The sequence below is a fragment of the Lichenostomus cassidix genome, unplaced genomic scaffold (genome assembly GCF_008360975.1).
Source record: "Lichenostomus cassidix isolate B80296 unplaced genomic scaffold, HeHo_3.0 HiC_scaffold_44, whole genome shotgun sequence".
NCBI lineage: Eukaryota > Metazoa > Chordata > Aves > Passeriformes > Meliphagidae > Lichenostomus > Lichenostomus cassidix.
In genome coordinates, this window is record NW_028148053.1 from 463,831 (window position 1) to 491,138 (window position 27,308).

Sequence of the window (27,308 nt, forward strand, 5' to 3'; positions counted from 1 at the left end):
CCAACTGAAGGAATCACTGCAATTTCCTACTGTTCAGAGCAGCAAAGAATCACAACAGGAGAAGCTCAGCAATGCACCCAATCATTCCTACCAAAGATTGCCTGTAATGATTTAGAAAGATCCATCACCAGTTACCCTCAGACTTTACCATCACCCAGCCCCACACATCAGCTGGGGAAGCTGTCACAGCCAAGGGCTGCAGAGCCACTCTGGACACTGGGAATTCCTGCAGCTGTGTCCAGCCACAGGTGAGGCTCCAACCTCGCTGGGAGAGGGCCCAGCTTGGAGAGTGCTGAACAAACAAACTGACAGCACTTCCACTGCAGGAACAGCTGGATTCATTCTGCTGTTTGGTTTCTCCCAAAGCCTGGCCAGGGCTCAAGGAGGAACCAAGGGAGCTGACTTTGACCATACACCCCCAAACCAGGTCAGATGTTGTATTTCATGGCCTTGTTTAGCTTCTAAATACAGAAAAGTCAATACCTGATCCCCTACTTAGTGGATACAACTATCACAATGCTAATGATCATGCATATTTCAGTAATGAGTGGATACAATGATAACCTTTGGTTGGAAGGTTGATGGAGAGGTCACCTTTGGCTCAGGGCCTGTTGTTCAGGCCTCAGTCAGGCCTCTTGTTCAGGCCTTGGCACTTCAGGGATGTGGTTTAGTGCTGGGCTGACAGTGCTGGGTGAATGGCTGAGCTTGATGAGCTCAGAGGTCTTTTCCAACAGAAAGGATTCTATAATTCCAGGATTCTATCTGCTCCATTCAGCTAGGTCCATGTTAGCAGCATTAGTTTGCTCAGAAAGTTCCCTCTTGGTCAGCTCTTGAGGCCTAAGGCTTCAGCTCCTTTAGCTCCTGGTGCTAAGCTGCTCATGCTGAAGGAGATGACTCAGAGAGAAGAATACAGTTCATCCAATTCCTTCTGGACACTGAGAGGGGAGGGTGTGAAAACAGGAGCATTGTTTGGTGTTGCCTCCTCTCTGCCATTCACACCTTTCAGTGCTCTGAAAGAGCCAAGAGCTTTCTTCAAGAGTGCAAGGAAGCAGCTGTTCCTTCTGCCAGGTGTGGCTCTCTCCAGTCTCTGCACTTGACTGCTTTTGTCCCTCTTGCTGTGCCCTCTGTTCCCCCTCTGCTCGCTGGCTGCTGCCCAGGACTGTGGAACTGGCCCAGATCAAGTGCTCGAGAGCCTCATTTCTCTGCCCTTGGAGCTGCCTGGGCACAGCAGCCTTTTCCATCTGCAAGCTCCATATGGACAGAGAGTGCCCAGCTGCGTTCCTTGCACAACCTCCAGGAGCCCAGGGCCTGCCATCTCAAGTCCCTGCTGGCACTGAGGGCTCCCAGGTGCCTCAGGCTGCTGTGACACCACTGCAAACAGGAGGCAAGAGTGGCAGGGGCTGTGCTCAAAGTCACCTCCATTTCCTGCTGCTGCTGCTGCTGTTGGGGTCATTTGTCCAGCCCTGCCCCAGACTCAGGGATCAGCTCCAGGCCCTGCTGCTGCTCCCTTGGGATCAGCCACAATCTGCTTGTTGCTCTCAATGCCAGCAGAAGCAGTGGCTGAAGCAGCAGGTGCTGACAGTGCCCCAAGCCCCGGGGCCAGAGGGGAGGGAGCTGCTCCACACGAGAACCAGAAGCAAAGGGCATTTCTTTTTTAGGATAGGTTTTCTGTTTTAGGGAAAAAAAGGGGAAAAGAAAAAAAAAAAACTAGATGAAATGTGAACGATAAAAACGAATCTCAAGTGTGTAGTATAAAAACTTCTGTAACTTTGGATTAAGAAGAAACTGATCTTTTGTAAAGAGAACTCAGTTATTTACTTTGTCAGAGTGCTGATAGCATGGATCTATCTTACTGACCCTCAGCAGCCTTTTTTTAATAGATTTTGGGGTTTGTTTCCAATATTGTTATTTTAAATTGTGGTTGAAGCAATAAGAAATTGCTTTGTGCCCTGCCAGCTCCAGGCAGGACTGAGAATCTAAATTCTGCTGATCCCCATCTCATTAAGAATATGCCCTTCCTTCTCACCCTGTGAATACAGGCATTTTGCTGGGACTGTGGAATTTTGGGGTTCTTGCCAATTGGATGTGTATCCCTCACTGCAATCTCTGGGCCTGCAGGAGAGTCTCACTCACCTGCACAAGCACAAAGCTCTGTCGGTGTGCTCAGAACAGGCTCATCTGATGCAGAGCTGTCAGAGCAATGGGAGGGCAGAGCAGACCCAGCCATGCCCAGGGCTGAGCCCCAGCAGAGCCCTGGCAGAGCCCAGAGCAGCCTCAGCATCTGCAGAGCTCGGCTGGAAGGAGAGAAACCAGAAACTGCCCATCAGCTGAAGGCTCCTGTCCCCCTTGTCCCAACTGCCTGCAGTGCCCAGGCCATGCTGGCTGAGCTCAGAGCTGTGCCCAAACCTCCCCATCATTGCTGCCTGTGGGAGGAGAGCAGGAGGGCAGGACATGTGCCCAGCCTCCAGCCAGCCATGGCAGATCCACCTCCTCAGCAGATGCCCAGAGCCAAAGAGCAGCTTGGCAGACAACTGAAGAATTCTTTGCATCCACCCCAGCAAAGAGGGGAAACTTTGGTGCCCAGCCAGGCTGTGCAATGCCCAGAGCATCCCCTGGTTGGGGACTCACCTGCACATTAGGTCTGGAGTGTGTCTTTGCAGAAGGCGCCAGAATCGAAGTCAATCATCTTCAGCTACAGATGGCCAGGTTGAGGAAGAGGTGCTAATCCTTGAAGTTGTCTTTGACGTCTCCAGCTGCAGCCCATCTGGTCCAGCTTCACCAGGGGCTCCTTCTCCTTCCCTGCAGGTCAGAGCAGGCTGTCAGTGTTCTGCCCAGGGCCCCAGACAACAATGAACCAGACAAGCAAAACCAGGGTGGATGGTGGCCACCAGTGCTTGCCAGAGCACATCTCCAGCTCAGCTCCAGCACAAGAGCTGTGAGTTCCCTTCTGATGATCCCTGCTCAGAGCTACAAGCTGGTCAAAAACCGTCTGGTTTGCTTTGCTTCTAATTACCAAGAAATGTGTGGAGCTGTTACCTGCCAGGCCCCTGGATCAAGCTGTGCACATGGATCTCTCCCATCTTCTAGGGCAGATGAACACCCTGCATCCACGGATCGTTGAAGAGTTCTTCCAACGATGGCCTGTCCAAGGGTTGCATGGACAAACATCTCTTTATAACATCTTGGCACTCTGAGGAGAGAAACCAGAAACTGCCAATCAGTTGGAGAAGGCTCCTGTCCACTTTTCCCTCCCCGTTCCCGTGCCCAGGCCATGCTGGGTGTGCTCAGAGCTGTGCCTAAACTTCCCCAGGGATTCTCTGTTTTGGAGGAGAGCAGGAGAGCAGGGCATGTGCCACCTCCTCAGCAGCTGCCAGAGCAGGATGCTCATGAGCCTGCTGCTCTCTCCCAACACTGGTATTCCCCCTATGCCATAGAGATTAGGATTACCTTGAGAGAGCTGTCGTGGGAACAAGATCTGCCCCCAGATGATCTTCCGGCCCCTCCTGAATGGGTGCTTCCCGCAGACCATCTGGTACAGCAGGATACCCAGGGACCAGACTGTTGCTGCCTCGCCGGTGTAGCATCTGAGCTGGGTCCATTCTGGTGGGCTGTAGGACAGGGTTCCTATGGAATATAGATGGAGTTCATCAGGGGATGCTGCTGCTCCCAGAGCCTCACCCCAGCATCCCTGGGCATGCAGGGGCTGCACCAGTGGCACACGGGGTGACCTGCTGCCCTCTCGCCAGCACCTGTGACTTGTGTACAAACTTGGGGTTGGAAACGAAGCCACTGGGGCTGGAAGAGGGCAGCAGAAGCCCTGGGAATGCCCAATCATGACATGCAAATGAAAAACCCACCCAGTGGTGGGGAAAAACCACTCTCCTCCCTGCCTGCATTGCCCCCATAAAACATTACTAAGCCAAGGCAAACAAGGGGAGTGGAGCAGTCTAAGTCCTTCCTCGCCTGCACACCAAACCAACCAGGGCACAGGGTCTGACCCCCCTCACTGCTACCCCATGGGGGTTTTTGTCAGGCTGGCTGCCCCTGCCCCAGCCCCAGCCCAGGGCAGAGTGGATGCTGAAGGCTTTTGGCAGGGCCAGGAGCTGGTCCTCCCACCCAAAAGCAACTTGGCTGAAGAAGCAATCCTATGACCTGCAGCAAATGAGGGAATCCCTGGTGCTACACCCAGGCTGGGCCATGAGGTGCCCAGGAGCAACCCCTGGGATGGCTCACCTGCAAATTTCGTGTAGACTGTGTCCTGGAGGAAGGTGCCAACGCCAAAGTCGATCAGTTTCAGCTGTTCAGTGCACAGGTCAACGATGATGTTGCGAGGTTTGATGTCTCGATGGAGGACCCCGCAGCTGGTGCAGTGCCGCACTGCCTCCAGCACCTGGCAGAACAGCCGCCGAGCCTCCTCCTCCGGCAGGAACCCGCGAGCCAGGATGAAATCACGCAGGTTCTGACAGCGCTCCGGACGCTCCATCACCAACAAGAAGCTGGTGGGGAGCTCAAACCATTCCAGGAGCTGGACGACACCGTGGAACCCAGTGGACACCTTGTCCAGCAGCACGATCTCCAGGGGCACACGGGTGCCATTGGGCTGCGGGAGGACCACGATGTCATCAGCAGGGCTGAGGCCATGCCAGGGCTCTGGGACCCCTCAGCCAGCCCGGGATGCTCTGCGTCCCCCGCTCACCCCACGCCCGCTCTAACTCCCTCGAGGCGTCCTGGCGGCTCCCACCCTGCCGGGCCCCGGCTTATCCCCGCCCGGCACGGCCCGGGCTCTGCCGCTGGCCCCGCTCACTCACCAACTCGCCCCAATAACGGATGCGGTTACGGGACACACATTTGATGGCAACCTGCGAGAAAGAGAGAGCAGCGGGCTCAGCTCGCCGCCCGCCCTGCTGAGCCCCACCCTCCTCTGCCCTCCTCCTCCTCCTCCTCCTCCGCCCGCCGCCAGCCCTGCCACTCACCGGGGCGCCGTCCGCCAGCCGCGTCCCCGCGTACACGCTGCCGAATCCTCCTTTCCCCAGCAGCTCGCCCAGCCGGTACCGCTCCTGCAGGACCTCCTGCGCCTTCCCTGCGGGCGACACGCGGCCGTCAGCGCTCGGCCCGGGGCCAGACACGGCCCCCGACCGCCTGTACACCGCCCCGGGCCGGGCATCCCCCTCTGAACGGGGCACGGGCGGCTCGGGGCCGGCGGCCGGACTGCCGAGCGGCGGAGCTCGGGCCGGGGAAGGAGCAACGGAGGCGGCGGGAGCGGCCGCGCCGTGTGTGTCCTCCGCGGGCCCCGGGAGGAGCCGGTAACGGGGCCGGAGCTGTGGTCGGGGCCGGAGCTGGGGTCGGGGTCGGGGCTGGGACTGGGGCTGGGGTCGGGGTTGGGGCCGAAGCAGGGGCCAGGGTCGAGGCCGGGGCCGTGGTCGGGGTCTGGACTGCACCCTGCGTCGGGGCCGGGGCCAGGCTCGGGACAGGCGGAGCCAAAGGGTGGCGATGCTGCCCCAGACCCAGCCACTGATGCCCGCCCAGCAGCGCCACAGCCACGATGGCGAGAGCCGGGCGGAGGTGAGAGCGCGGCGGGACGCCCAGGTGCGGGGAGGGGGCAGCCCCGGCCAGGGCTGGGGGCGAGCCTGGGGCATGGCCCGAGATGGCAGGGGGAGGGAGACACCGGGAAAGGAGGGGACACAGGGAAAGGGACAGCGGGAGAGGCTGAGAGAAAGGCGGAGAGCGAGAGGAGGAGACGAAGAAAGGGACGGAGTGGGTCGAAGAGCTTCCTCTGTCTCCGCTGTTGCCGCTGTCGCCGCTGTCGCCGCTGCCGCCGCTGTCGCCACTGCCGCCGCTGCAACTGAAGCTCCGGGGCCGTTTGTCCGAGTGGCCGTTTGTCCGAGTGGCCGTTTGTCCGAGTGGCCATTTGTCCGTTCCCCACTCGCCCCCGCGCGCCCCCTACGGCCGAGCCCCGCGCACCCCCGGGGGCAGCCCCTGAGTCTGTCCAAACACGGGAACTTTGCCGTGTTCAGCCCACATCCAGAGCCTTGACTGCTGCACAGTGGCACAGCAATCCCCTTGGCTGCTGTTGTGCATTGTCCCTGCTGAGGGTCAAACACTACCGGGGCACATTCCCTGTCTCTAGAATTCATTCCCAACCCAAGCAGTGCACTTATGTCTCCAGCATTGCTTTCCAAGAAAAACGGGGGAAGACAAACTATGTTTAACTCATAGTATTTCAGGGAGTCTAAAACTTGCTAAGCCATAGATCTTCGAGGTGAGATCCATTTGCAATTAGTGGCATGGAGAAGTAGTGCAACATGGAAAAGGGGAGCATAGAAATAAATAGAGGAAAACATCGTGGATTGTTTCTTTACATTTTCATTTCACTTCTTGAATGTTGTTTCAGTTTTCCAGGAATCTTCTCCACAGTCCTGTTTGCTCAGGTGCAGGACACAGAACTCAGGAGGAAGGGCTCGTGGGCTGGGTTAAGGCCAGGGAGAAGTCACTCACTGGTCACTGTCACAGGCACAACAGACACAAGTTAGGGAAATTAAGGGAATTGAATTCCAAGCAAATCACAGTATGAGAAGGAGAACTGAAACAAACCCAAAAAAACCACCTTGCTCACCCCTCCCTCCTCCCAGGCTCCCAGCCTCCTCCTGCAGCTCCTCTGCTCTCTCTGCACAGGAAATATGTCATCAGCCACAAACTTTGCTTTTGCCTCATCCCAGGATCTCTTGCCGGAGAGGAAGAACTTTCTCCAGCAGAAATTTAGAGCACAGCAGCATTTGAGGCTCAGGGTGTTTCTCCTGCAGGTCCTTGTAGGTCTCCTCTTCCCATGCTGGGTCTCCTGCACCACAGAACTCTGCCAGCTGCAGCTTTACAAATGTCAGCTCAAGGTCAGTGGATCTGCTGGCCCCTGGCCAGGGCCTGGCAGAGCAGGTGGAACCTGGGTCCTGCTGCAGGAGCTGGGGGAGCTCCAGGACTCGCTCTGGCCGCTGGGGCAGCCACAACACAAGCCGTTGCCAGCCAGGAGCCGAGGGCTCCGTGTGGCTCTGCAGGACCTTGTCCCTGGGGCTCGTCTGGATCAGCGCGGGCAGCTGGGCTGCGCTTGGCTCCGTTTGTGTCCCTGCTTGCCCTGGGACAGCAGCTGCCCAGCGCCCAGGGGACAGCAATGGCACCGGGGCAGTTTGGGGTGAGGTTCAGTGTCCGTGCCTGGCATAAATCCCAAACCCTTCCAGAAGGAACAGAGAGTGCTGACAGAGCACAGGATGCTCTGCTGAGCACGGGATGGACCAAGGGTGAGACAAAGCTGGGATGGGAGTCAGAAATAACAGGAAGAGGACGAGTGGGCAGGAGAGGAGGAGGAGGGACAGAGGAGGAGGAAGAGCAGGTGGGGAGGAGGGATGGGGGAGGGGGAGCAGGAGGAAGAGGAGGGCCAGAGGAGCAGAAAGAGAAGCAGAAGAAGCAGAAGAAGCAGAAGGAACAGAAGAAGCAGTCACCACGTACGTCCATCGCTCTTTCTGTTCGCAACCCTCGGCCCAGGAGCATCACCCTTCTCGGGGCATCCCGCAGGTGAGCGGGCAGGGGGAGCTCGGCCCAAATATCTTGGGCGGTGCCTGGGGTTCTTTTTTGGGAGGTTGGGAGTTTTGGACCTTGTAGGACACCAGATTCCAGACCCAGATAACTTTGGTTGATCCTGGGAGGGTTGGTTATTTTTAAGTACGTTGGGGGAGGTGGGGGGAGGGGGCGGATGTTTGGATCTCGCAGGACTCCAACTGTGAGTCGCAAATGCTTCTTGGGGGGACATTGGAGAGTAATCTAGACGTGAGTTTTTCGGGGGTCCTGGTGGCGACTGCAGGGAGAAATGGGATGGGATGGGATGGGATGGGATGGGATGGGATGGGATGGGATGGGGCCGGGATGAGGCAGCCGAAGGTTGGAGATGATGAAGCCGGGGGACCCCACTCCTTAGGGGCTTGCGGGGTATCCGGCAGCTGTGAGGGAGTTTTGGGGTACCCCTGATCCTTCGGGGGTGGCTCTGGCAGCGGGGGGACACGTGGCTCCGGCACCTCTGGACCCCACCTGCGCCCCCCTCGCCCCCAGCGCCCCCGGGAGCAGAATTTGGGGAGGGGGAGGTGGGGGGCGCCCAGGCCGGGCCCCCCTTGCTGTCCCGGCAAGCGGGGGCCGAGTGCGGGGGGAGCCCCGCGGGCATTGCCCGGCCCTGCCCGGCACGGCTGATGCCGCCCGCCCGCGCTGCGCACTGCTCCGGACGGGTGCTGCCAGTGCCGCGCGGGGCGGGGCCGCTTTGGGGACCCCCCAGGGCAGAGCGCTTTGGGCTGCTTTGGGGCTCTGCGCACCTGCAAAACCGGCGCTGGGCACGGGAAGAGCGTGTGGGGACAGCTGGGGCCCTACTGGTGGCGCTGGGAGTCCCCCCGGCCGCGGGGTGAGCGGGGGGCGCGGTGAGAAGGGGGGCGGGGGCTGGGAGATGGGAAAGGGGAGAAGGGGGGCTAAAAGATGGGATGAGACCCCCCAAACCGAGTGGGAGGGGAGTGGAACCCTGTACAAATCAATGTTTAGCAAATATGTTAAAAGCCACTTAGAATGAAGAGGGATGGAGGGATTACCTTTTGTAGTGAGGGAAATAAAGGAAAAAGCCCACAGCAAAACCCACTGGGGAACTCAGTCCATGATATTTAATGTCTGAAATTCTGAACTTGCTGTGGGATAGAATGAAATTGCAAAATCAATAACAGTGAATTGTTCCATTTATTTAAAAACAATCCCAGAAATAGGAAAAGGCCACTTCCTGGAACAGTTAAACAGGGAAATTAATCTAGAAGTTATTGGAAATGGATTTCTCTGAATTACCCAGACAAATTTGGAATCAGTATCATTTGGTAATGGTGGACAAATTTTCCGAATGGCCAGAGATCTTTCCCTGTCATACCAAAAAATCCAGGGAAGTGGTAAAAATTAAGCTTAATCAATCATACCAAGATTTGGGGGCCACTTGGGTTGTCTTCAGAGAGAAGTCTCCATTTTATAGCAGATGTGGTGCAACAGCTGAGCAAAAGCCCGGGTATAAAAAGGGACTGACACAGCCCTTGGTGACCACAGCTGAGTGGGAAAGTGGAAAGGATGATTTAGAATTTGAAACAACAAATTAGTAAAATGTGCCTTGTGGACACCTTGCCTCATTTTGGGGGACTTTAAGAAACCTATTTAAAATGGCCACAGACCCTTCCTCTGGCTCTTCTGTGAGTCAGAATTCAGCCAGGGACAAAACTAGTGAATTGCTGTAGGGTTGGCTGTACCAAACACCATCAGTTCCTGGAGAAATCCATTCAAAGGGAGAAACAGATGTAAATCTACCTGATTTCTTTAGGAAGGGCAGTTTATAACCCTGTTGGTACCAGTTGCTGTGGATGCCCCTGTTGATCCATTCCAGCCTGGGGATTTTGTGTATGTAAAGAGCTGGAGCTCTGAACCCTTGAAGGAAAAGTGCAAAGGAGCTTTCCAAGTCCTCCTGGTAACCTACACTGCCCTCAGGGTGGAAGGAATCAAAGCCTGGGTTCATCACACGCAGGTAAAACCAGCAACCACACATTAAATACAGCAGAGAGAAAACTGACTGAGACCCTGGAGGTTTTATATATATATATGTATATATATACACATATATGTCGCTGTTGAGCTGCTAGCAGAGTAAGAAGACCCAGGTTCAAAATCTGGTATCCAGAAGTAGATTTTATTATTTAATTCCCTCTTCTATAGACTTTTCAAAGGTCACCCAAATTTGTCAGGTCGAAGCCTCCCCCTAGGCCTGATTGGCCAGGCCTGAACTGTTTTTAATAACATCCAAACTTTATCTTTGTTTATAAAACACAAGAAGGAGAAAGAAAAGGATTCTCATGGGAAAACTCTGTGCTAGCCACACATATATATATCTCCTACTGTTTTAGAAACAGATATAGAAACTGTATTGTTAACCTCTGGGGAGAGGAATGTGGTCTTAAAGTTAGTGCAAGATTTTGGCAGATTACAGAAGGTAACCCCTATAACAGCTTGTTTGCCAACACATTTTCTCTGCAGAAAATCCAATTCCACAGGGAGCTTTAGTCAGCACTTTGACAAAAATCTGGGAACACGTGTGGGAAGGAAATAGCACCCAGGGCAAATGGAAAGGGATGGAAGGAGAATATTCCTTCCAAAGGAATTCTTAGACATCAGAACGATATTGTTGAGAATTGTAATATCTCAAAACTGGATCTGGAAATCACCTCAGAAAATTTCTATTGGCTAACAGATTGCACTGATACCCCTTGGGGATGTTAAATTCCAGAAGTATGGAACAGCCCTCAGACAGGACAATGGGAATATATCCAGCCAGTTCAGTGGTGTCTGGACTGGGAAGGGAGCCCAGGCCTCCCAGAGGACCCCTTCCAGGTGGGTATAAAATATCCTGATTTAATAAGGTCAAGGCCAAAGGATCCCAGGACAGAGGAAAAGTGGAATTGCATTTGGATAGACACTTGAACTACTTGGAATCCTGAGGTACAGTGGCTCATGGCTGTGGCCCAGGCTCTAAGGCTGGGATGTGTTTGTAGAAATTATTCTGCCTTTCTTAGGTCTCACCTAACAAACAGTGTGGCTTGGAGAGACACAGACTGTCAGCAGGACATGGTAAAATCACTAGTTCACACAGGATGGGTGGGAAGTGATGGAATTTGGAGCACACATTTGCCCTTAGGGGAATCAAGAGCACAATGGACACTTGGGGTATTAAGGTTACATCCCTTGTGGAAGGAGTCACCCCTGGGAACCCAACTGTGGGGAAAGGTTAAAGGGGATGAACCTTGGAAACATCCCAGCATGGGAACTGCAGTGGGATGGATTTTAGAATCCATCTTTACTCCTCAAAGATCTGCCTTTAGGAACAGACCAAACACACACCATTGGACTGCAAATGGGAACTTCAGTGAATGCAACTCAGTTGGGGTTTACTGAAATAAATGAACAATTGCAAGTCACAACTAAAATGACCTTGCAGAACAAACTGGCATTAGATCTTTTGCTGTTACATGGAGTATGTGGATCCTTGAATTGAAACAGCAACACTTGTGTGCACATTCCAGATGTGATGCTGAATTGGATGATCAGGTAGAGAGGATAAAATCAGTTGCTGCATCCAGCAGGGGATTAAGGGGTGGATTAGAAAGTAACTGTTTAAATAAAATATTTAAAGGACTTGGATTTTTTCTGACTGCTTGGTTGGCCTTACTTTTGTAAAGTATAATTTGGATCAGTAATCATAGTCATAATTGTGATTATGACACTTGTTTTAAGCTGTGTGAAGAGCATGGCTAGGAATGCAGGTGAGGAACTCATGGGATGTGAGTTAAGGAGCAGAGTGAGGCTTATGAAAGCTTGAAGGGAAGAGAAGCTTCCCAAGCCTCAAAGGGGGGAATGTTGCCAGATGAAGAATTGTTTGCACCTGGTGGGTTCATACAATGCTTATTCTCCAAAACCCCCTGGCCCCTGGAACCACACAATGCTTATTCTGTAGGAAGCAATCAGCCCAGGTGTGCCAACTTCTACCAGCTCACCAGGAGGTCAGGTAGGACTCTGGGGTCACCAACCACCAGGGACCACCAAAGAGAGCCCCAGGGCAGAAGAACAGATGTGCAAAGGGTGGGGGGAAATATGGTAATGATTTTGGGAAAAGATGATAATATGTAAGTTTATTCTGGGATAATCACTGAATAGGTCTGTAAAATACAGGATAGAAACAGGAACTTTCCTGTGCTCAGCATGCACAGCTTTGGGAGGAGCTCTTCCCTGTGCATCTGGCCGAATAAAGAATGCTGCTGCTTAATGCTGCACTGGTGTTAAGAAAATTTTTATTTTACTGAATTTTTGGTAACACCTCTGTGGCAGTCATAGAACCACAGAGCAGCTGTGATGTCAGAAAGGGGCTGTATGACATCACAGAATGGGTTGTGTGAGGTCATCAAGCAGCTATGACATCATAGAGGGAATGTGTGACATCACAGAGCAGGCTGTGACACAGAGGAGGCTGTGTGACATCACAGAGAGGAGTGTGACATCACAGGATGGTGATGGGAGATGACAGAGTGGGCTGTGATACCACAGAGCTGCCTGTGGGACATCACAGAGTGGGCTGTGACACCAGAGGGTGGTGGTGTGACATCACAGGGCAGGGTTGTGACATTGCAGCTATGGCTGTGACATCCCAGGGCAGTTGTGTGACATCACAGAGTGGGCCATGACATCACAGAATGGCTGTGTGACATCACAGAATGGGTAGTGACAACACAGAATGGGTTGTGACATCAAAGGTGGGACTGTGTGACATCACAGGGCAGCTGTTAAATCACAGACTTGCTGTTTGGCATCATAGAGGATGTAGTGTCCTACCACTGAAAGGGATTTGACATCAAAAGATGGCTGTGTGACATCACAGAGGGGGCTGTGACATCACAGTGCAGGTGTGACATCACAGATTTACTGTGTGGCATCCTGGTGGAGGCAGTGACATCCCAGAGTGGGCTGTGATATAACAGGGGGGCTGTATGACATCACTAGGTGGATATGTGACATCACCAGGGGCTGTATGACATCACTAGGTGGATATGTGACATCACCAGGGGCTGTGTGACATCCCTGGGGGCTGTGTGACATCCCAGGGGGGCTTTATGACACATCAAGGTGGATGTGTGACATCCCACGGGGCTGTGTGAGGTCACTGGGGAGGTCACTCTGCCCCAGCCCCCCCTCACAGTTCCCCCAGAGAAGTCCAATGCTGCTCATGCACAGCAGGGTCTCTCCTCCCCCAGGTGTCCCCTGTCCCCTGTCCCTCCAGGGGTCAAGGCAGGACCTTGCCCTGACCCCAAGCACTGTCCCACCTGCAGGATCTGCTTCCCATCAGCCTCTTCCTCCTGCATCCCAAGCCCAGGTTGGTGCTAAACAAAGGGCGCTGGCTCAGGGTCATCCCCCGGCAGGGGCTGTGCACCCCCTCTGCCCCCTCCCCAAATTCCCTCCTGGGGGAGCAGGAGCTGGGTCAGGAGCCCTGTGGGGAGGGAAAAGGGGGTGACACTGGGATGGGGGGTCACACACGCTCTGGGTGGGACACACATGACCCCTGGGGATCTTGAAGCTTCTCCTGAAGCGCCAGGAGGAGGAACTCCAACATGGAGCCCTCGACCTCCAGGAGCTTCTTGGGGGGCAGCGTGTGGTGGCAGCTTTGGGGTCTGGGGGGATCACAATTGCCACAACTCCCCTCCCCACAGCCACTCCCAGGCCCCTCAAACCACCCCACAGCTCCCCCTAGGATCCTCCCAAACCACTCCCTGCAATATCAATGGCCCCAAGAGACACCATAACCCCTTTCCCTTCTTCCCCAAGACCCACCCACATTCTCTCCAAGCCACACAGCCTGGCCAAGACCCCAAAACTCCCTAACAGACCCCACCTAGCCCCTTCCAAGCACCACAGAAGCCCCCAAGAGCCACAAAAGCCTCTCCCAATCCCCTCAGGATTCCCTAAACCCACTCCCAAACCCCCATGGCACTGACCAGGAGAGGTTGGTGGACAGGAACATCCACAGGTGGGAGCAGCTTGGGCACTTCAGCAGCAATTTGGGCTCTCTGGGGGCACAGCCCAAATGGGGAGATCCAGGCCAGGGACTGGGACAGAAAACCGGAATTCCTGGAGAACATATGGGCTCAGGTGGACATGTTCTGCTGGCACAACTATGAGATTGTGGCCCCTTCTGCCTGGTTCAGTGGCCCCAGAACACACAAATCCTCCTGAATATCCCACTGAACCCCAAATTCACCTTCGAATCCTGGGAAAATGGTGCAGCTTTAGATCTGTGTAATTTTTTCTATTTTTACCCCAGTTTTGGTTGTTTTGACAGGATGAAGAAGGAAATTATTTAGATCGGAAAAGACCTCCAAGAACCTCCATCATTGCTTGATGCAACCTGAAACAACAACTGGACAGAGCAGGTGACATTTTTTAGGGTGTAAAGTTAATAAATCAGCTTTCCTAATGAGTGTCCAATGTCAATCTAAGTCCCAAAGGATGTCCCTGCCACTGCATTAGTCCAGGTGGCTAGAGGGAATCAGGAGGACATGGAAGCCACCAGCCAGGTGTCTTTCTAATGTGGGTCACCAGGGCTCTTCCTAAAGTGGGTCTCCAATGGGTGATCAAGTTGGAGCAGTGCATGAAGCTCTTCCTGCACTCAGGGCACTCACAGGGCTTCCCTTACTGGTGGCTCCGTTGGTGTTGGGTCAAGGCAGAACTCCTGGAGAAGCTCTTCCCACACTCAGGTAACGAGATGCGGCGCGAGGGAAACTCACAGGCAGTCTCAATATGAGATATAAAGTAAGCTCCATTTTATTTCACTAAACGAGAGACTTATATACTGTTACAGAAGTTTCTATTCATAGATACATGCACACACCTGCAGCTGTTCTCACACACCCAGGGATCCTCCTGCTAACTCCCTTATTCTTTTCTCATAACACTCCTGACTCCTAATCTTTCTCATGGCATTCTTCCCACAGAACATTCTCAGGCAAACAACCACTGCAGCTTGTCGGAATTTCACTGAGGCCTGGGAACACTGAAGCCTTGCTCAGCTCTGTTCAGTTAGCATGAGTTTTGCTGGAAAACTGCGTTTTCCAACAATTCCCCCATTTCTCTTGTGAGAACAGACATTGTCTTGTTATCAGATTAATTTGCTTTGCTATAAGTTATTGTTATTATTAGAATTGTTATAAAGTTACCTAAGGAAATTTCACTAGTTAGATATGTTGCCATGGTCTAGAAATTATCATTACTGAAAACATTCACTTCACAGGTAAAGCTTAGAGAACCTTTTCCGGACAAGGACTCTAAGTTTACCTAGAAGAAGATTTAGCTTTTATAAATTCAATTTGGTAAATGAAAATTATTTGATCACATTTTGATGCAGAATACTTGGGACTCATGGCATGTTTCCCAGCCAGTTAGAACCAAAGCTTGGCCAGAGCTTAGGTGCTAAGTGGAAGGGTTTTCTTAGAACATCTTATAAACAAGCTTTGATTAATATCAATAAGGAGAGTATCTTAACATGTTACCATTTTTGTAGATAGCTATATAAGGTGAGATGAAATATTTGAGAATAGTAGATATTATTACTTAACTTTAACTAAAAAGATAAAACTACAAAGCTTTTGTGAATAATAATATAAACTAACAAATTTGAAACTTAAAATTAATATCACCGAAAATGAATAAAACTTAATCTTAATAACTCTTATCTTAAACCAACAATTAGGACTTAACTATAATGGAATTTAAAATTGATATCACTTTAACAACTTAACTCTAACAAGATTTAAAACTTAACAGAATTTAAAATTAACATCACTTAATATTACTTAACAGAATTTTAACTTTAACAGAACTTACAACTTAATAGAATTTAAATCCACTATTACTTAACTTTAACAGAATCTATGCTTAATCAAAAGATACTTAACAGGTAATTTAAACTATTCAGCATAACTTCACTCACAGGTCCTCATTCACACATTAAAACTCTCAAGAAATCAAAATCATATTTTTATCAATCACAGCCTTCATTTACACATTAAAGCATTCAAAAAGCAAACACTCTCAGTAGGCCTACAACATTCACACATTCACACAATTGCTTTAGCAAAATTCAATTTTCATTTAAGGCTTTTAGTATTCAAGGTGTTATTATTTTTTTATCAGGATAATATCTTGTTACAATGCTTCTTTATTAGTATATTGCTGGAAATAGGTTTTGGTCTCGGTGTCAGTGCAGCCAGGCTGAAGGAAGAGCCGATCTGCTCCATTCTGCTCAGACTGTTTCTGCTGGCAACGCTGTTGGTTAGTTCTGGTTCGTTGCTGAAGCTGTCAGTGAAGGAGGTGTGGATGGCTTGTGGCTCCGCCTACCGGGGTACCCTCTGGGACTTCCGCTCTGGTTGTCATTCGGCCGGAAGCCACGGTTGGAACAACTTCCGCACAGGTCTCCCCTGTGAGGCGTGCCGCAGGGTAGGGGCCGCCGTTGTTTTTGGGTCACTGGTCACTTTCCGTTTGTTCTTTTTGTTTCTGCAAGCTTCTGTGCTGTGAGTATCTTTGTTACAGTGGGAACACCAAGTTTTTTCATTGCAGATCTTTTTTATATGTTCCCCACTCCCGCATCGGTAACATCGGAATGATTTCTGGTTACTCTGTTTCTTTACCCGCGATATCGGAGCTCGTTCTAACAAAATATTCGGTTGTTCTGGCAAAAGTCCAACAGTGACTCTCTCAAACCAAGCAGCTAAGATATTTTTCGTTGTAACATTGCCATACTCTATGATATATTGAGACAAGAACAGATTTTTCATCCAATCGAGCAACTTTGAATTCTCGGCTATCAGCAGTCTCTCCCCCCCCCTCCCTGGCGGGGGGGGTTTCCCTGGCAGCTGTGCCGCGGCTGCCGAAGTATTACGCATATCAAAAGCGGCACAGTAATTCACAGGCTTTTCTCTGCTTAATGCGGGTACTATGTCCTGCGCCGTGAGCCATGTAAGGTTTTGCTCTGTGGCATGTATTTGTAAGCAGGCTACAACTTTACTCCATGATTTGCCAAGCTTTCTTGCAATTTTATCACAGTCCAAAAGCAAAACAGCTCCGTAATTCAGCCATTCTGTTACACTGAATACTGTAATAGGATTTGTAAAAAATCCATAAACTTGTCCCACCACTGTCAGGCCCATTAAGTGTGATAGGGAAGTTTTACCGAGTCCGTGCTTTTCTAAAAAGCATAGCAATAAAATTTGGGCTACCTCTGATTCCATTTTGGGTCCAGCTGGTTTTCAGGGTCCTGGTCAACACTGTCTAAGCACTCGATTGAGGCTCGCAATTGCCAGAGTTGTGCAGTTTACCGAAGTATAGCCCTTCACGGTAGGCAGGTATTATTTCACCTGTGTCTTCCGACCTTCTCCAATTCGGACGAAGACTCGACACGCTGAGGCCGCACTCCCCAGCACCTCTCCGTTCGCGCTGCTCTCAGAAGCAGGGTCGTAAAACTCCGTTGTCAGGGATCGTAGTCGTCGGTTGTAAATCCTGCTGCTCCGTATCACGTCGGAGGTCACCATTTAACGAGATGCGGCGCGAGGGAAACTCACAGGCAGTCTCAATATGAGATATAAAGTAAGCTCCATTTTATTTCACTAAACGAGAGACTTATATACTGTTACAGAAGTTTCTATTCATAGATACATACACACACCTGCAGCTGTTCTCACACACCCAGGGATCCTCCTGCTAACTCCCTTATTCTTTTCTCATAACACTCCTGACTCCTAATCTTTCTCATGGCATTCTTCCCACAGAACATTCTCAGGCAAACAACCACTGCAGCTTGTCGGAATTTCACTGAGGCCTGGGAACACTGAAGCCTTGCTCAGCTCTGTTCAGTTAGCATGAGTTTTGCTGGAAAACTGCGTTTTCCAACACTCAGGACACTCATAGGGTCTCTCCCCAGTGTGGATGCGCCGGTGGGTGATGAGGTGGGAGTTGTGCTTGAAGACCTTGCAGTCAGGGCAGCAGAAGGGCCTCTCCTCTGTGTGAATACACTGGTGCAGGAGGAGGTTGCCGCTGCTCTGAAACCTCTTCCCACACTTGGAACACTTGTAGGACCTCTCCCCTGTGTGGATCCTCTTGTGGTGGATCAAGTGGGAGTTTCTGCTGAAACTCTTCCCACAATCCAGTCACTTGTAGGGCTTCTCCCCATCATGAACCTGCTCAGGAAACTGCAGCTCCAAACTCTGTCCGAAGCTCTGGTTGCCTTCCTGGCACAGGGTGGGTCTTTGCTCCTCAGAGTGCCCTGGGCTGGGTTTGCAGCCCCTCCTTGTGCAGCATCTCTGGGGCTTTTCCTCACTGTTCAATTCATGTGTCATGGAGCTGCTCAAAATGGCCTCTTTCACGAGGATCTGCCCCAATGATTTCCCCTCCTTGGTCTCTGTCCTCAGCTCATTGCCTAGGGGAGGAAGGACAAGGAGAGGATTTGGGATTTACCTCCCTGCCAGAGGGAAGGGGAAGGAGATCCCCCAATCCATCCCCAGCAGGACAGTGTCAGCAGCAGGGTTGTCCTGCAGCCAGGGGCAATGCTGGGCTGGGAGATGGAGGAGAAGAGAGGGGAAAGGGGCAGTGACTTCCTCTTCACCTGCCTGAGGGTCCTGGGGCATCTTCCTCTTCCTCACAGCCACCTTCTCCATCCGGCCCAGGTTTGGGCAAAGGAAATCCTGGTTTGGGCACAAAAAAGGTGTGAGTGCCTTGGGCTGGGGGTTCCTCCTGCCCAAGTCCAGCTCTAGAAGTCACCAGGTGTTTTGTGTCTATAAAATCCTCCAAAAGTCAAGAATGAGTTCAGAAAAAGCCTCCCAGGAGTTCCCCCTTTCCAGTCTCCTGTCTTTGGGGTTCTGGGGTTCCTCCTTCTCAAAGCTGCTGGGCTCCCGTGGGTCCTGGGGATCCCCCTTTCTCCAGGGTCCTGCTTAGGGATGCCGTGGGGTTTTGGTGCTCCCAGGGGTCCCTTCTTCCCTGATTGTGCTTTGGCTCCCAGGGTTCCCAGGGTCCCCCTCTTACGGCTCCCTGCACTCCAGGCACTTGGGGCTTCCCCCTCTCCCCATGGCCCCTTTCAGTGTCACAGTGTCCCAGCCCTGCCTCATCTCCAGCCTTCCCCACTCCTCCAGGCTGCCAGGGATCCCCCAGCTCTGGTATTGCCCCTCTCTGCTCTCTCCACTCTGGGAGTCCTGCGTTCCACCCTCCTGGCTCTCTCAGGGATCCCAAAAACTGATGTCAAGGTCGGAAAATACCCTGAAGATCACACAGTCCAACTGCAAACCTAACACCGCCTACTCCACCAATCAGCCAGGCCCCCAAATGCCAAATCCACATGAACTGAAATCTTTCTGAGGGTGTTGACTCAGCCATTTTCCTGGGTAGCCTGTTCACAAGCTTGATATCCTTTTTGGTGAAGGAATAATTCCTAGAGATCCAATCTAAACCTCCCATGGAGCAACTTGAGGTAATTTCCTCTGGTCGTATGGTTGGTTTCCTGGGAGAATACACTGACCCCCACCTGGCTACAACCTCTCTTCTGGGAGCTGGAGACAACCATAAGGTCCCCACTGAGGTGCTTTTTCTCTGTGCTAAACACCCCCACCTTCCTCAGCCCTTCTTCATCAGACTTGTGCTCCACACCATTCCCCAGTTCCATTGTCCTTCTGTGCACACACTCAAGCACCTCCATGTTTTTTTGTCATGAGGAGCCCAAAGCTGAATGCAGGTTTTGAGGTACAGCCTCACCGGTGCCCCATGGCGTGGGATGATCACTGCTCTGGTCCCGCTGGCCCCACTGGTCCTCACACAAGCCACAATGCCATTGGCTGCTTGGCCACTCGGGCACAGTGCTGTTCATCAGCCAGCACCCCCAGGGCCATTGCTTCCTTGGCTTTCCAGCCCCTCTTCCCCCAGCCTGTAGCACTGCACGGGGTGGGTGTGACCAAAGTACAGGACCCAGCATTTTGCTGCCTTCTGTCTCCTACAGGTGGACTTGACCCATCCATTACACCTGTCCAGATCCCTGAGTAGAGCCTTCCTACCCTCAGGCAGATCAACACTGCTGCCCTACTCATTATCATTCAGATTGAACTCCATTCACCCCCATGCTGTCTCTAAGGCAGATCTAAGAGCAGTGTCCAGTTGCTTCTTTAGGACCAACTGGCCTAGGCAGCCTATCCTCCTAGACACCCTGTGCACTGGCTTCTACCTGGATGCACAGAAAGAAGCCTCTGGTTCAGCCGACTGCTGAGAGACACGTGGCAGCATTTGCCTCAGTCACACAGTTGGCATTTAGAGCTGCTCCCTCCCAGACCCTCTTGCAAACTCAGGCTGACCAACGCTGAAGAAAACCTCCACATCAAGGTGCGGTTCGGGGTGCGGCGAGGCGCCTCAGACATCTTTGTGAGCAGCCAGCCTAGAGGGTTTGGCACCCCAAGAACAACATGGTCTGAGACCTACGGTGTGGCAGAGATGAAGTTCTTCAGGCACATGGCCAGGCAGGTGCCCCAGGACAGCTCGCACCTCAAATGCCTGCAGCTCATGGCCTGTGTTCTTGAGCGCAAGCACTTCTCCACCTTTTCCCTGAAGTACATCTGGAAGACCATCGCCATGCGCCTGCTGAACACCGTCCCACTGTCGCGGTGGCACAGCAGAAAGTTCCTGTTTCAGCTCTCAGATATCCTGGAGCACCTGCGCTTATCCCTGGAAGAGAAACACCTTGACCACTTTATTGTGGGCAACCAGAGGCTTCCGGAGGAGATCAGGTTGCCCCGAGATGTACGAATGGCTGAGCCACCCAACATCTTCCATGGCCTGGCGCAGGATCCGGCCGCCCACTCCGAGGCAATGGAAGCTTACCTGGATCTGCGCCGTCGCCTGGCAAGAGTGCTGGCCTACGGCCACTGTTAGCGGGGCTCGTGCGCAGGGCTGTGCTCGTGGGGCTCGCGGCTGGTGGCAGAGCAGCAGCTCGTAGTGCTGGGAAAGAGAGAGGAGTGCGTGCAATACATGGAGAGACGGAGAGATAGATGTGTATATAACTATAGAATATATATGTATAACTACCAAGATTTTTATCAACAAATGTATGTCATATAGATACATATTATATAGATGGTTTATTAGTTCCATTAATTTTATAAAAAGATTTAGCACATGTATAGTTTCACTACCTGTTGCGATTTCTGTGACACATATTAATGCTCTGTAGTTACTGCATTTATGACAGGCAAGACTTTTATTAAAAAGACATATTTGTAAAATAGATATTATACACATATTGTATTTAATCCAAAACAAAAATACAATAAATAATATTGAAATACAAGAAAATATTATTTATATCTAAATATTACATCATTACCCAGAATCATGTATCTTAAATTAAATATATAGCAAACATGTATAAATTTAAACACTGAAAATAATTATAATAAATAATATATTAAACCAATATAAATTTAGCATATATATCGTGTCACTATATGTTATGCCACATATAAACACTCTAAAGTCCATGAATTTCTGACAGGCAAGATTTTTATTACATAGATATATTTCTTAAATATATATCTAATGCATATCATGTCTAATATACCGTATTTTCCTATGGAAATACAGCCATATACAGTGTCACTATCTGTTGGGACACACAGTAACGGTCCCATAGTTAGTGTATGTATCACTGGCAAGCCTGCAAATGCTTTGGTCTTGCTTGAATAAAATGCAAAATTGCAGAATCAGGACTGTGTAAGATTTTATTGATCTCAGCCTGACCTCTACTATTGGTAAATCTCACCAGTTGTGAATCTGGGCTGGTGAACAACCTCCTTGAACTCAACCAAACTTGCAGTGCTGAACTGTTTCTAATCACAAATTAAGCCCAGCTGCCCCTGGGATCACAGAATCACAGAACGCCTTGGCTTGGAAGGGTCCTTAACAATCACCTTGTTCCAAGCCTGCTGCCATGGGCAGGACACCTTCCACTCTCCCAGGTTGCTCCAAGGCCCAAGCAGCCTGGCCTGGAGCACTGCCAGGGATCCAGGGGCAGCCACAGCTTCTGTGGGCAGCGTGGGCCAGGGCCTCAGCAGCCTCAGAGCCCACAGTTTGTGCCACACCTGCGGCCTCAGCCCGCCCTGTGTCAGTGGGAGGCCACTGGCCCTGGTGCTGTCCCTGCAGGCCCTTGCAAACAGCCCCTCGGCAGGTCTGCCGTGGCACAGCAGACCGAGATTTCGGTCCTGCTGATACCAGGCAATTCCCATATGGACTCCACCAATATTCCCCCAAGGTGCATTTGTGGCTCAGCTTTGGAGTCCTGCAAGATCCAAACATCCCCTTTGGCCCAAAAAATCCCTGCCAGGGACATGCAAAGATATCTGGGGCTCAGTTCTAGAATCTGTGAGTTCTAAATATCCTTTCAAGAAAAAAACCAAACTAACCTTCCCGGAGACCCCCCGATAGATTTGGGGTGAGCTCCTCCTCTCTGGTCACCTGTGGAATGCAGGGGGACAATGATCCCAGAGCCAGGGGTGCTGCAGACACAGTGGGTGGTGAAATCTCATGGTTCTGCTGCATCTCCTTTTCCTGCCCCTCCTTTTCTCTCCCTTCTCTTCCTCCTGCTGCTCCTCTGCTCCCACCCCAGAACCCCCTTCCCCACCCACCTCTGCCCCATGGCTGCTGCAGCACAAGCTGCTGGGTGGGGGGAACACCCCAATCAGCCCCAGGGATGGACAGGAGGCTTGGGGACCCCCACTGCAGATCCACCTCCCCCAGAGCCCAGGGAATTGCGCCGGGGATCAAGGGCTGGGGGACAGGGCCCCAATCCCCATTTCGCTCCATTTGGGCTCCCAGCCCCCGGTTGCCGGGACAGGTGCCCCCACCTCCCCCCTCCCCAAATTCCGCTCCCGGGGGCGCTGGGGGCGAGGGGGGGCACAGGTGGGGTCCCGAGGTGCTGGAGCCACGTGTCCCCCCGCTGCCAGAGCCACCCCCGAAGGATCAGGGGTACCCCAAAACTCCCTCACAGCTGCCGGATACCCCGCAAGCCCCTAAGGAGTGGGGTCCCCCGGCTTCATCACCTCCAACCTTCAGCTGCCTCATCCCGGGCCCCATCACACCCATCCCCCTCGCTCAGACTTCATCCCACACCCCAATCCACATCTCACCCTTCTCATCCCATCCCATCCCATCCCATCCCGGCAGCTGCCACTGGGATCAACCCAAAACCAGCGTGCCAAGAACTCCCCAATGTCCCCCCAAGGGGCATTTGCGACTCACATTTGGAGTCCTGCAAGATCCAAACATCCGCCTCCTCCCCTTCTCCCACAAAAAAAAAAAAAAACAACCCCAAACAAAAAACCTCTCCCTGGATCAACCAAAGATATTTAGGGCTTGGTGCTGGAGTCCTACAAGGTCCAAAAATCCTCCCAACCTCCCAAAAAGAACCCCAGGCACCGCCCAAGATACTTGGCTCAGCTCCCCCTGCTCGCTCACCTGCGGGATGCCCCGGGGGGGGCGATGCTCCCAGGCCGAGGGTTGCGGACACAGAGAACAACAAAAACACGTGGTGATTCCTTCTCGTGCTTCACTTTCCATTCTTCTATCCCTCCTCTTCCTGCCGCTCCTCTCCCTTTATCCCTCCTCTTCTTCCCGCTTCCCGTCTTCCATCCCTCCTCCCCACCCGCTCTTCATCCTTCTCTGTCCCTCCTCCTCCTCTCCTGCCCGTTTATTCTCCTGCTCTTCTTCCTCCTGTTCTTTGGGATTCCCCTCCTGGCTTTGTCTGCCATCAGCCTTAGGTCCATCCCATGCTCAGCAGAGCATCCTGTGCTCTGTCAGCACTCTCTGCTTCTTCGGGAAGGGTTTGGGATTTATGCCAGGCACAGACACTGAACCTCACCCCAAACTGCCCCGGTGCCATTGCTGTCCCCTGGGCGCTGGGCAGCTGCTGTCCCAGGGCAAGCAGGGACACAAACGGAGCCAAGTGCAGCCCAGCTGCCCGCACTGATCCAGACGAGCCCCAGGGACAAGGTCCTGCAGAGCCACACGGAGCCCTCGGCTCCTGGCTGGCAACGGCTTGTGTTGTGGCTGCCCCAGCGGCCAGAGCGAGTCCTGGAGCTCCCCCAGCTCCTGCAGCAGGACCCAGGTTCCACCTGCTCTGCCAGGCCCTGGCCAGGGGCCAGCAGATCCACTGGCTCCATGCAAAGGGGGAAGACAAGAAGAATGCATTGGATGCAGCCCCCAAGGACCTCGAGCAAATTATTCAGGAACATCCAGACCTTGAGCTGATGTTTGCAAAGCTGCAGCTGGCAGAGTTCTGTGGTGCAGTAGACCCAGCATGGGAAGAGGAGACCTACAAGGAGCTGCAGGAGAAACACCCTGAGCCTCAAATGCTGCTGCGCTCTAAATTTCTGCTAGAGAAAGTTCTTCCTCTCCGGCAAGAGATCCTGGGATGAGGCAAAAGCAAAGTTTGTGGCTGGTGACATATTTCCTGTGCAGAGAGAGCAGAGGAGCTGCAGGAGGAGGCTGGGAGCCTGGGAAGAGGGAGGGGTGAGCAAGGTGGTTTTTTTGGGTTTGTTTTAGTTCTCCTTCTCATACTGTGATTTGCTTGGAATTCAATTCCCTTAATTTCCCTAACTTGTGTCTGTTGTGCCCATGACAGTGACCAGTGAGTGACTTCTCCCTGGCCTTAACCCAGCCCACGAGCCCTTCCTCCTGAGTTCTGTGTCCTGCACCTGAGCAAACAGGACTGTAGAGAAGATTCCTGGAAAACTGAAACAACTTTCAAGAAGTGAAATGAAAATGTAAAGAAACAATCCACGATGTTTTCCTCTATTTATTTCTATGCTCCCCTTTTCCATGTTGCACTACTTCTCCATGCCATTAATTGCAAATGGATCTCACCTCGAAGATCTATGGCTTAGCAAGTTTTAGACTCCCTGAAATACCATGAGTTACACACAGTTTGTCTTCCCCCGTTCTGTTTGGAAAGCAATGCAGGAGACATAAGTGCATTGCTTGGGTTGGGAATGAATTCTAGAGACAGGGAATGTGCTCTGCTAGTGTTTGACCCTCAGCAGGGACAATGCACAACAGCAGCCAAGGGGATTGCTGTGCCACTGTGCAGCAGTCAAGGCTCTGGATGTGGGCTGAACACGGCAAAGTTCCCGTGTTTGGACAGACTCAGGGGCTGCCCCCGGGGGCGCGCGGGGCTCGGCCGTGGGGCGCGCGGGGGCGAGCGGGGAACGGACAAACGGCCACTCGGACAAACGGCCACTCGGACAAACGGCCCCGGAGCTTCAGTTGCAGCCAGGCGACAGCGGCGACAGCGGAGACAGCAGAAGCGAACACAGACAGAGATTCTACGACCCTCTCCCTCCCTTTCTCCCGCTCGTCCTCTCCCTCTCCGCTTCCCTCAGCCTCTCCCGCTGTCCCTTTCCCTGTGTCCCCTCCTTTCCCGGTGTCCCTCTCCCCCTGCCATCTCGGGCCATGCCCCAGGCTCGCCCCCAGCCCCGGCCGGGGCTGCCCCCTCCCCGCGCCTGGGCGTCCCGCCGCGCTCTCGCCTCCGCCCGGCTCTCGCCATCGTGGCTGTGGCGCTGCTGGGCGGGCATCAGTGGCTGGGTCTGGGGCAGCATCGCCACCCTTTGGCTCCGCCTGTCCCGAGCCTGGCCCCGGCCCCGACGCAGGGTCCAGTCCCGACCCCGACCGCGGCCCCGGCCTCGACCCTGGCCCCAGCTTCGGCCCCAACCCCGACCCCAGCCCCAGCCCCGACCCCGACCCCAGCTCCGGCCCCGACCCCAGCTCCGGCCCCGTTACCGGCTCCTCCCGGGGCCCGCGGAGGACACACACGGCTCGGCCGCTCCCGCCGCCTCCGTTGCTCCTTCCCCGGCCCGAGCTCCGCCGCTCGGCAGTCCGGCCGCCGGCCCCGAGCCGCCCGTGCCCCGTTCAGAGGGGGATGCCCGGCCCGGGGCGGTGCACAGGCGGTCGGGGGCCGTGTCTGGCCCCGGGCCGAGCGCTGACGGCCGCGTGTCGCCCGCAGGGAAGGCGCAGGAGGCCCTGCAGGAGCGGTACCGGCTGGGCGAGCTGCTGGGGAAAGGAGGATTCGGCAGCGTGTACGCGGGGACGCGGCTGGCGGACGGCGCCCCGGTGAGTGGCGGGGCTGGCGGCGGGCGGAGGAGGAGGAGGAGGAGGAGGGCAGAGGAGGGTGGGGCTCAGCAGGGCGGGCGGCGAGCTCAGCCCGCTGCTCTCTCTTTCTCGCAGGTTGCCATCAAATGTGTGTCCCGTAACCGCATCCGTTATTGGGGCGAGTTGGTGAGTGAGCGGGGCCAGCGGCAGAACCCGGGCCGTGCCGGGCGGGGATAAGCCTGGGCCCGGCAGGGTGGGAGCCGCCAGGACGCCTCGAGGGAGTTAGAGCGGGTGTGGGGTGAGCGGGGGACGCAGAGCATCCCGGGCTGGCTGAGGGGTCCCAGAGCCCTGGCATGGCCTCAGCCCTGCTGATGACATCGTGGTCCTCCCGCAGCCCAATGGCACCCGTGTGCCCCTGGAGATCGTGCTGCTGGACAAGGTGTCCACTGGGTTCCACGGTGTCGTCCAGCTCCTGGAATGGTTTGAGCTCCCCACCAGCTTCTTGTTGGTGATGGAGCGTCCGGAGCGCTGTCAGGACCTGCGTGATTTCATCCTGGCTCGCGGGTTCCTGCCGGAGGAGGAGGCTCGGCGGCTGTTCTGCCAGGTGCTGGAGGCAGTGCGGCACTGCACCAGCTGCGGGGTCCTCCATCGAGACATCAAACCTCGCAACATCATCATTGACCTGTGCACAGAACAGCTGAAACTGATCGACTTTGGCGTTGGCACCTTCCTCCAGGACACAGTCTACACGAAATTTGCAGGTGAGCCATCCCAGGGGTTGCTCCTGGGCACCTCATTGCCCAGCCTGGGTGTAGCACCAGGGATTCCCCCATTTGCTGCAGGTCATAGGATTGCTTCTTCAGCCAAGTTGCTTTTGGGTGGGAGGACCAGCTCCTGGCCCTGCCAAAAGCCTTCAGCATCCACTCTGCCCTGGGCTGGGGCTGGGGCAGCCAGCCTGACAAAAACCCCCATGGGGTAGCAGTGAGGGGGGTTGGACCCTGTGCCCTGGTTGGTTTGGTGTGCAGGCGAGGAAGGGCTTGGACTGCTCCACTCCCCTTGTTTGCCTTGGCTTATTAATGTTTTATGGGGGCAATGCAGGCAGGGAGGAGAGTGGTTTTTCCCCACCACTGGGTGGGTTTTTCATTTGCATGTCATGATTGGGCATTCCCAGGGCTTCTGCTGCCCTCTTCCAGCCCCAGTGGCTTCTTTTCCAGCCCCAAGTTTGTACACAAGTCACAGGTGCTGGCGAGAGGGCAGCAGGTCACCCTGTGTGCCACTGGTGCAGCCCTTGCATGCCCAGGGATGCTGGGGTGAGGCTCTGGGAGCAGCAGCATCCCCTGATGAACTCCATCTATATTCCATAGGAACCCTGTCCTACAGCCCACCAGAATGGACCCAGCTCAGATGCTACACCGGCGAGGCAGCAACAGTCTGGTCCCTGGGTATCCTGCTGTACCAGATGGTCTGCGGGAAGCACCCATTCAGGAGGGGCCGGAAGATCATCTGGGGGCAGATCTTGTTCCCACGACAGCTCTCTCAAGGTAGATCCTAATCTCTAT

General features: G+C 53.5%; 3 protein-coding genes across 3 annotated transcripts in view; 2 read left to right on the forward strand and 1 right to left on the reverse strand.

Moving 5' to 3' along the window:
• The window catches only part of LOC146420171 (uncharacterized), a 482,891-nt gene that overhangs the window by 114,761 nt on the left and 340,822 nt on the right, over nt 1–27,308 (forward strand). The gene's annotated exons all lie outside the window — the stretch shown is intronic.
• LOC146420179 (serine/threonine-protein kinase pim-1-like) lies at nt 2,693–17,171 on the reverse strand. The gene is made up of 6 exons (XM_085048528.1): nt 16,998–17,171; nt 5,213–5,461; nt 4,809–4,859; nt 4,234–4,600; nt 3,448–3,624; nt 2,693–2,799 (listed from the first exon to the last, which is right to left on the reverse strand). Exons 1-6 carry the CDS (start codon nt 17,169–17,171, stop codon nt 2,693–2,695), a joined length of 1,125 nt encoding a protein of 374 aa, XP_084904654.1.
• On the forward strand, nt 24,280–27,301 carry LOC146420180 (serine/threonine-protein kinase pim-1-like). The gene is made up of 5 exons (XM_085048529.1): nt 24,280–24,292; nt 25,721–25,770; nt 25,885–25,935; nt 26,144–26,510; nt 27,114–27,301. The coding sequence occupies exons 1-5, from the start codon at nt 24,280–24,282 to the stop codon at nt 27,299–27,301; spliced, it is 669 nt and encodes a 222-aa protein (XP_084904655.1).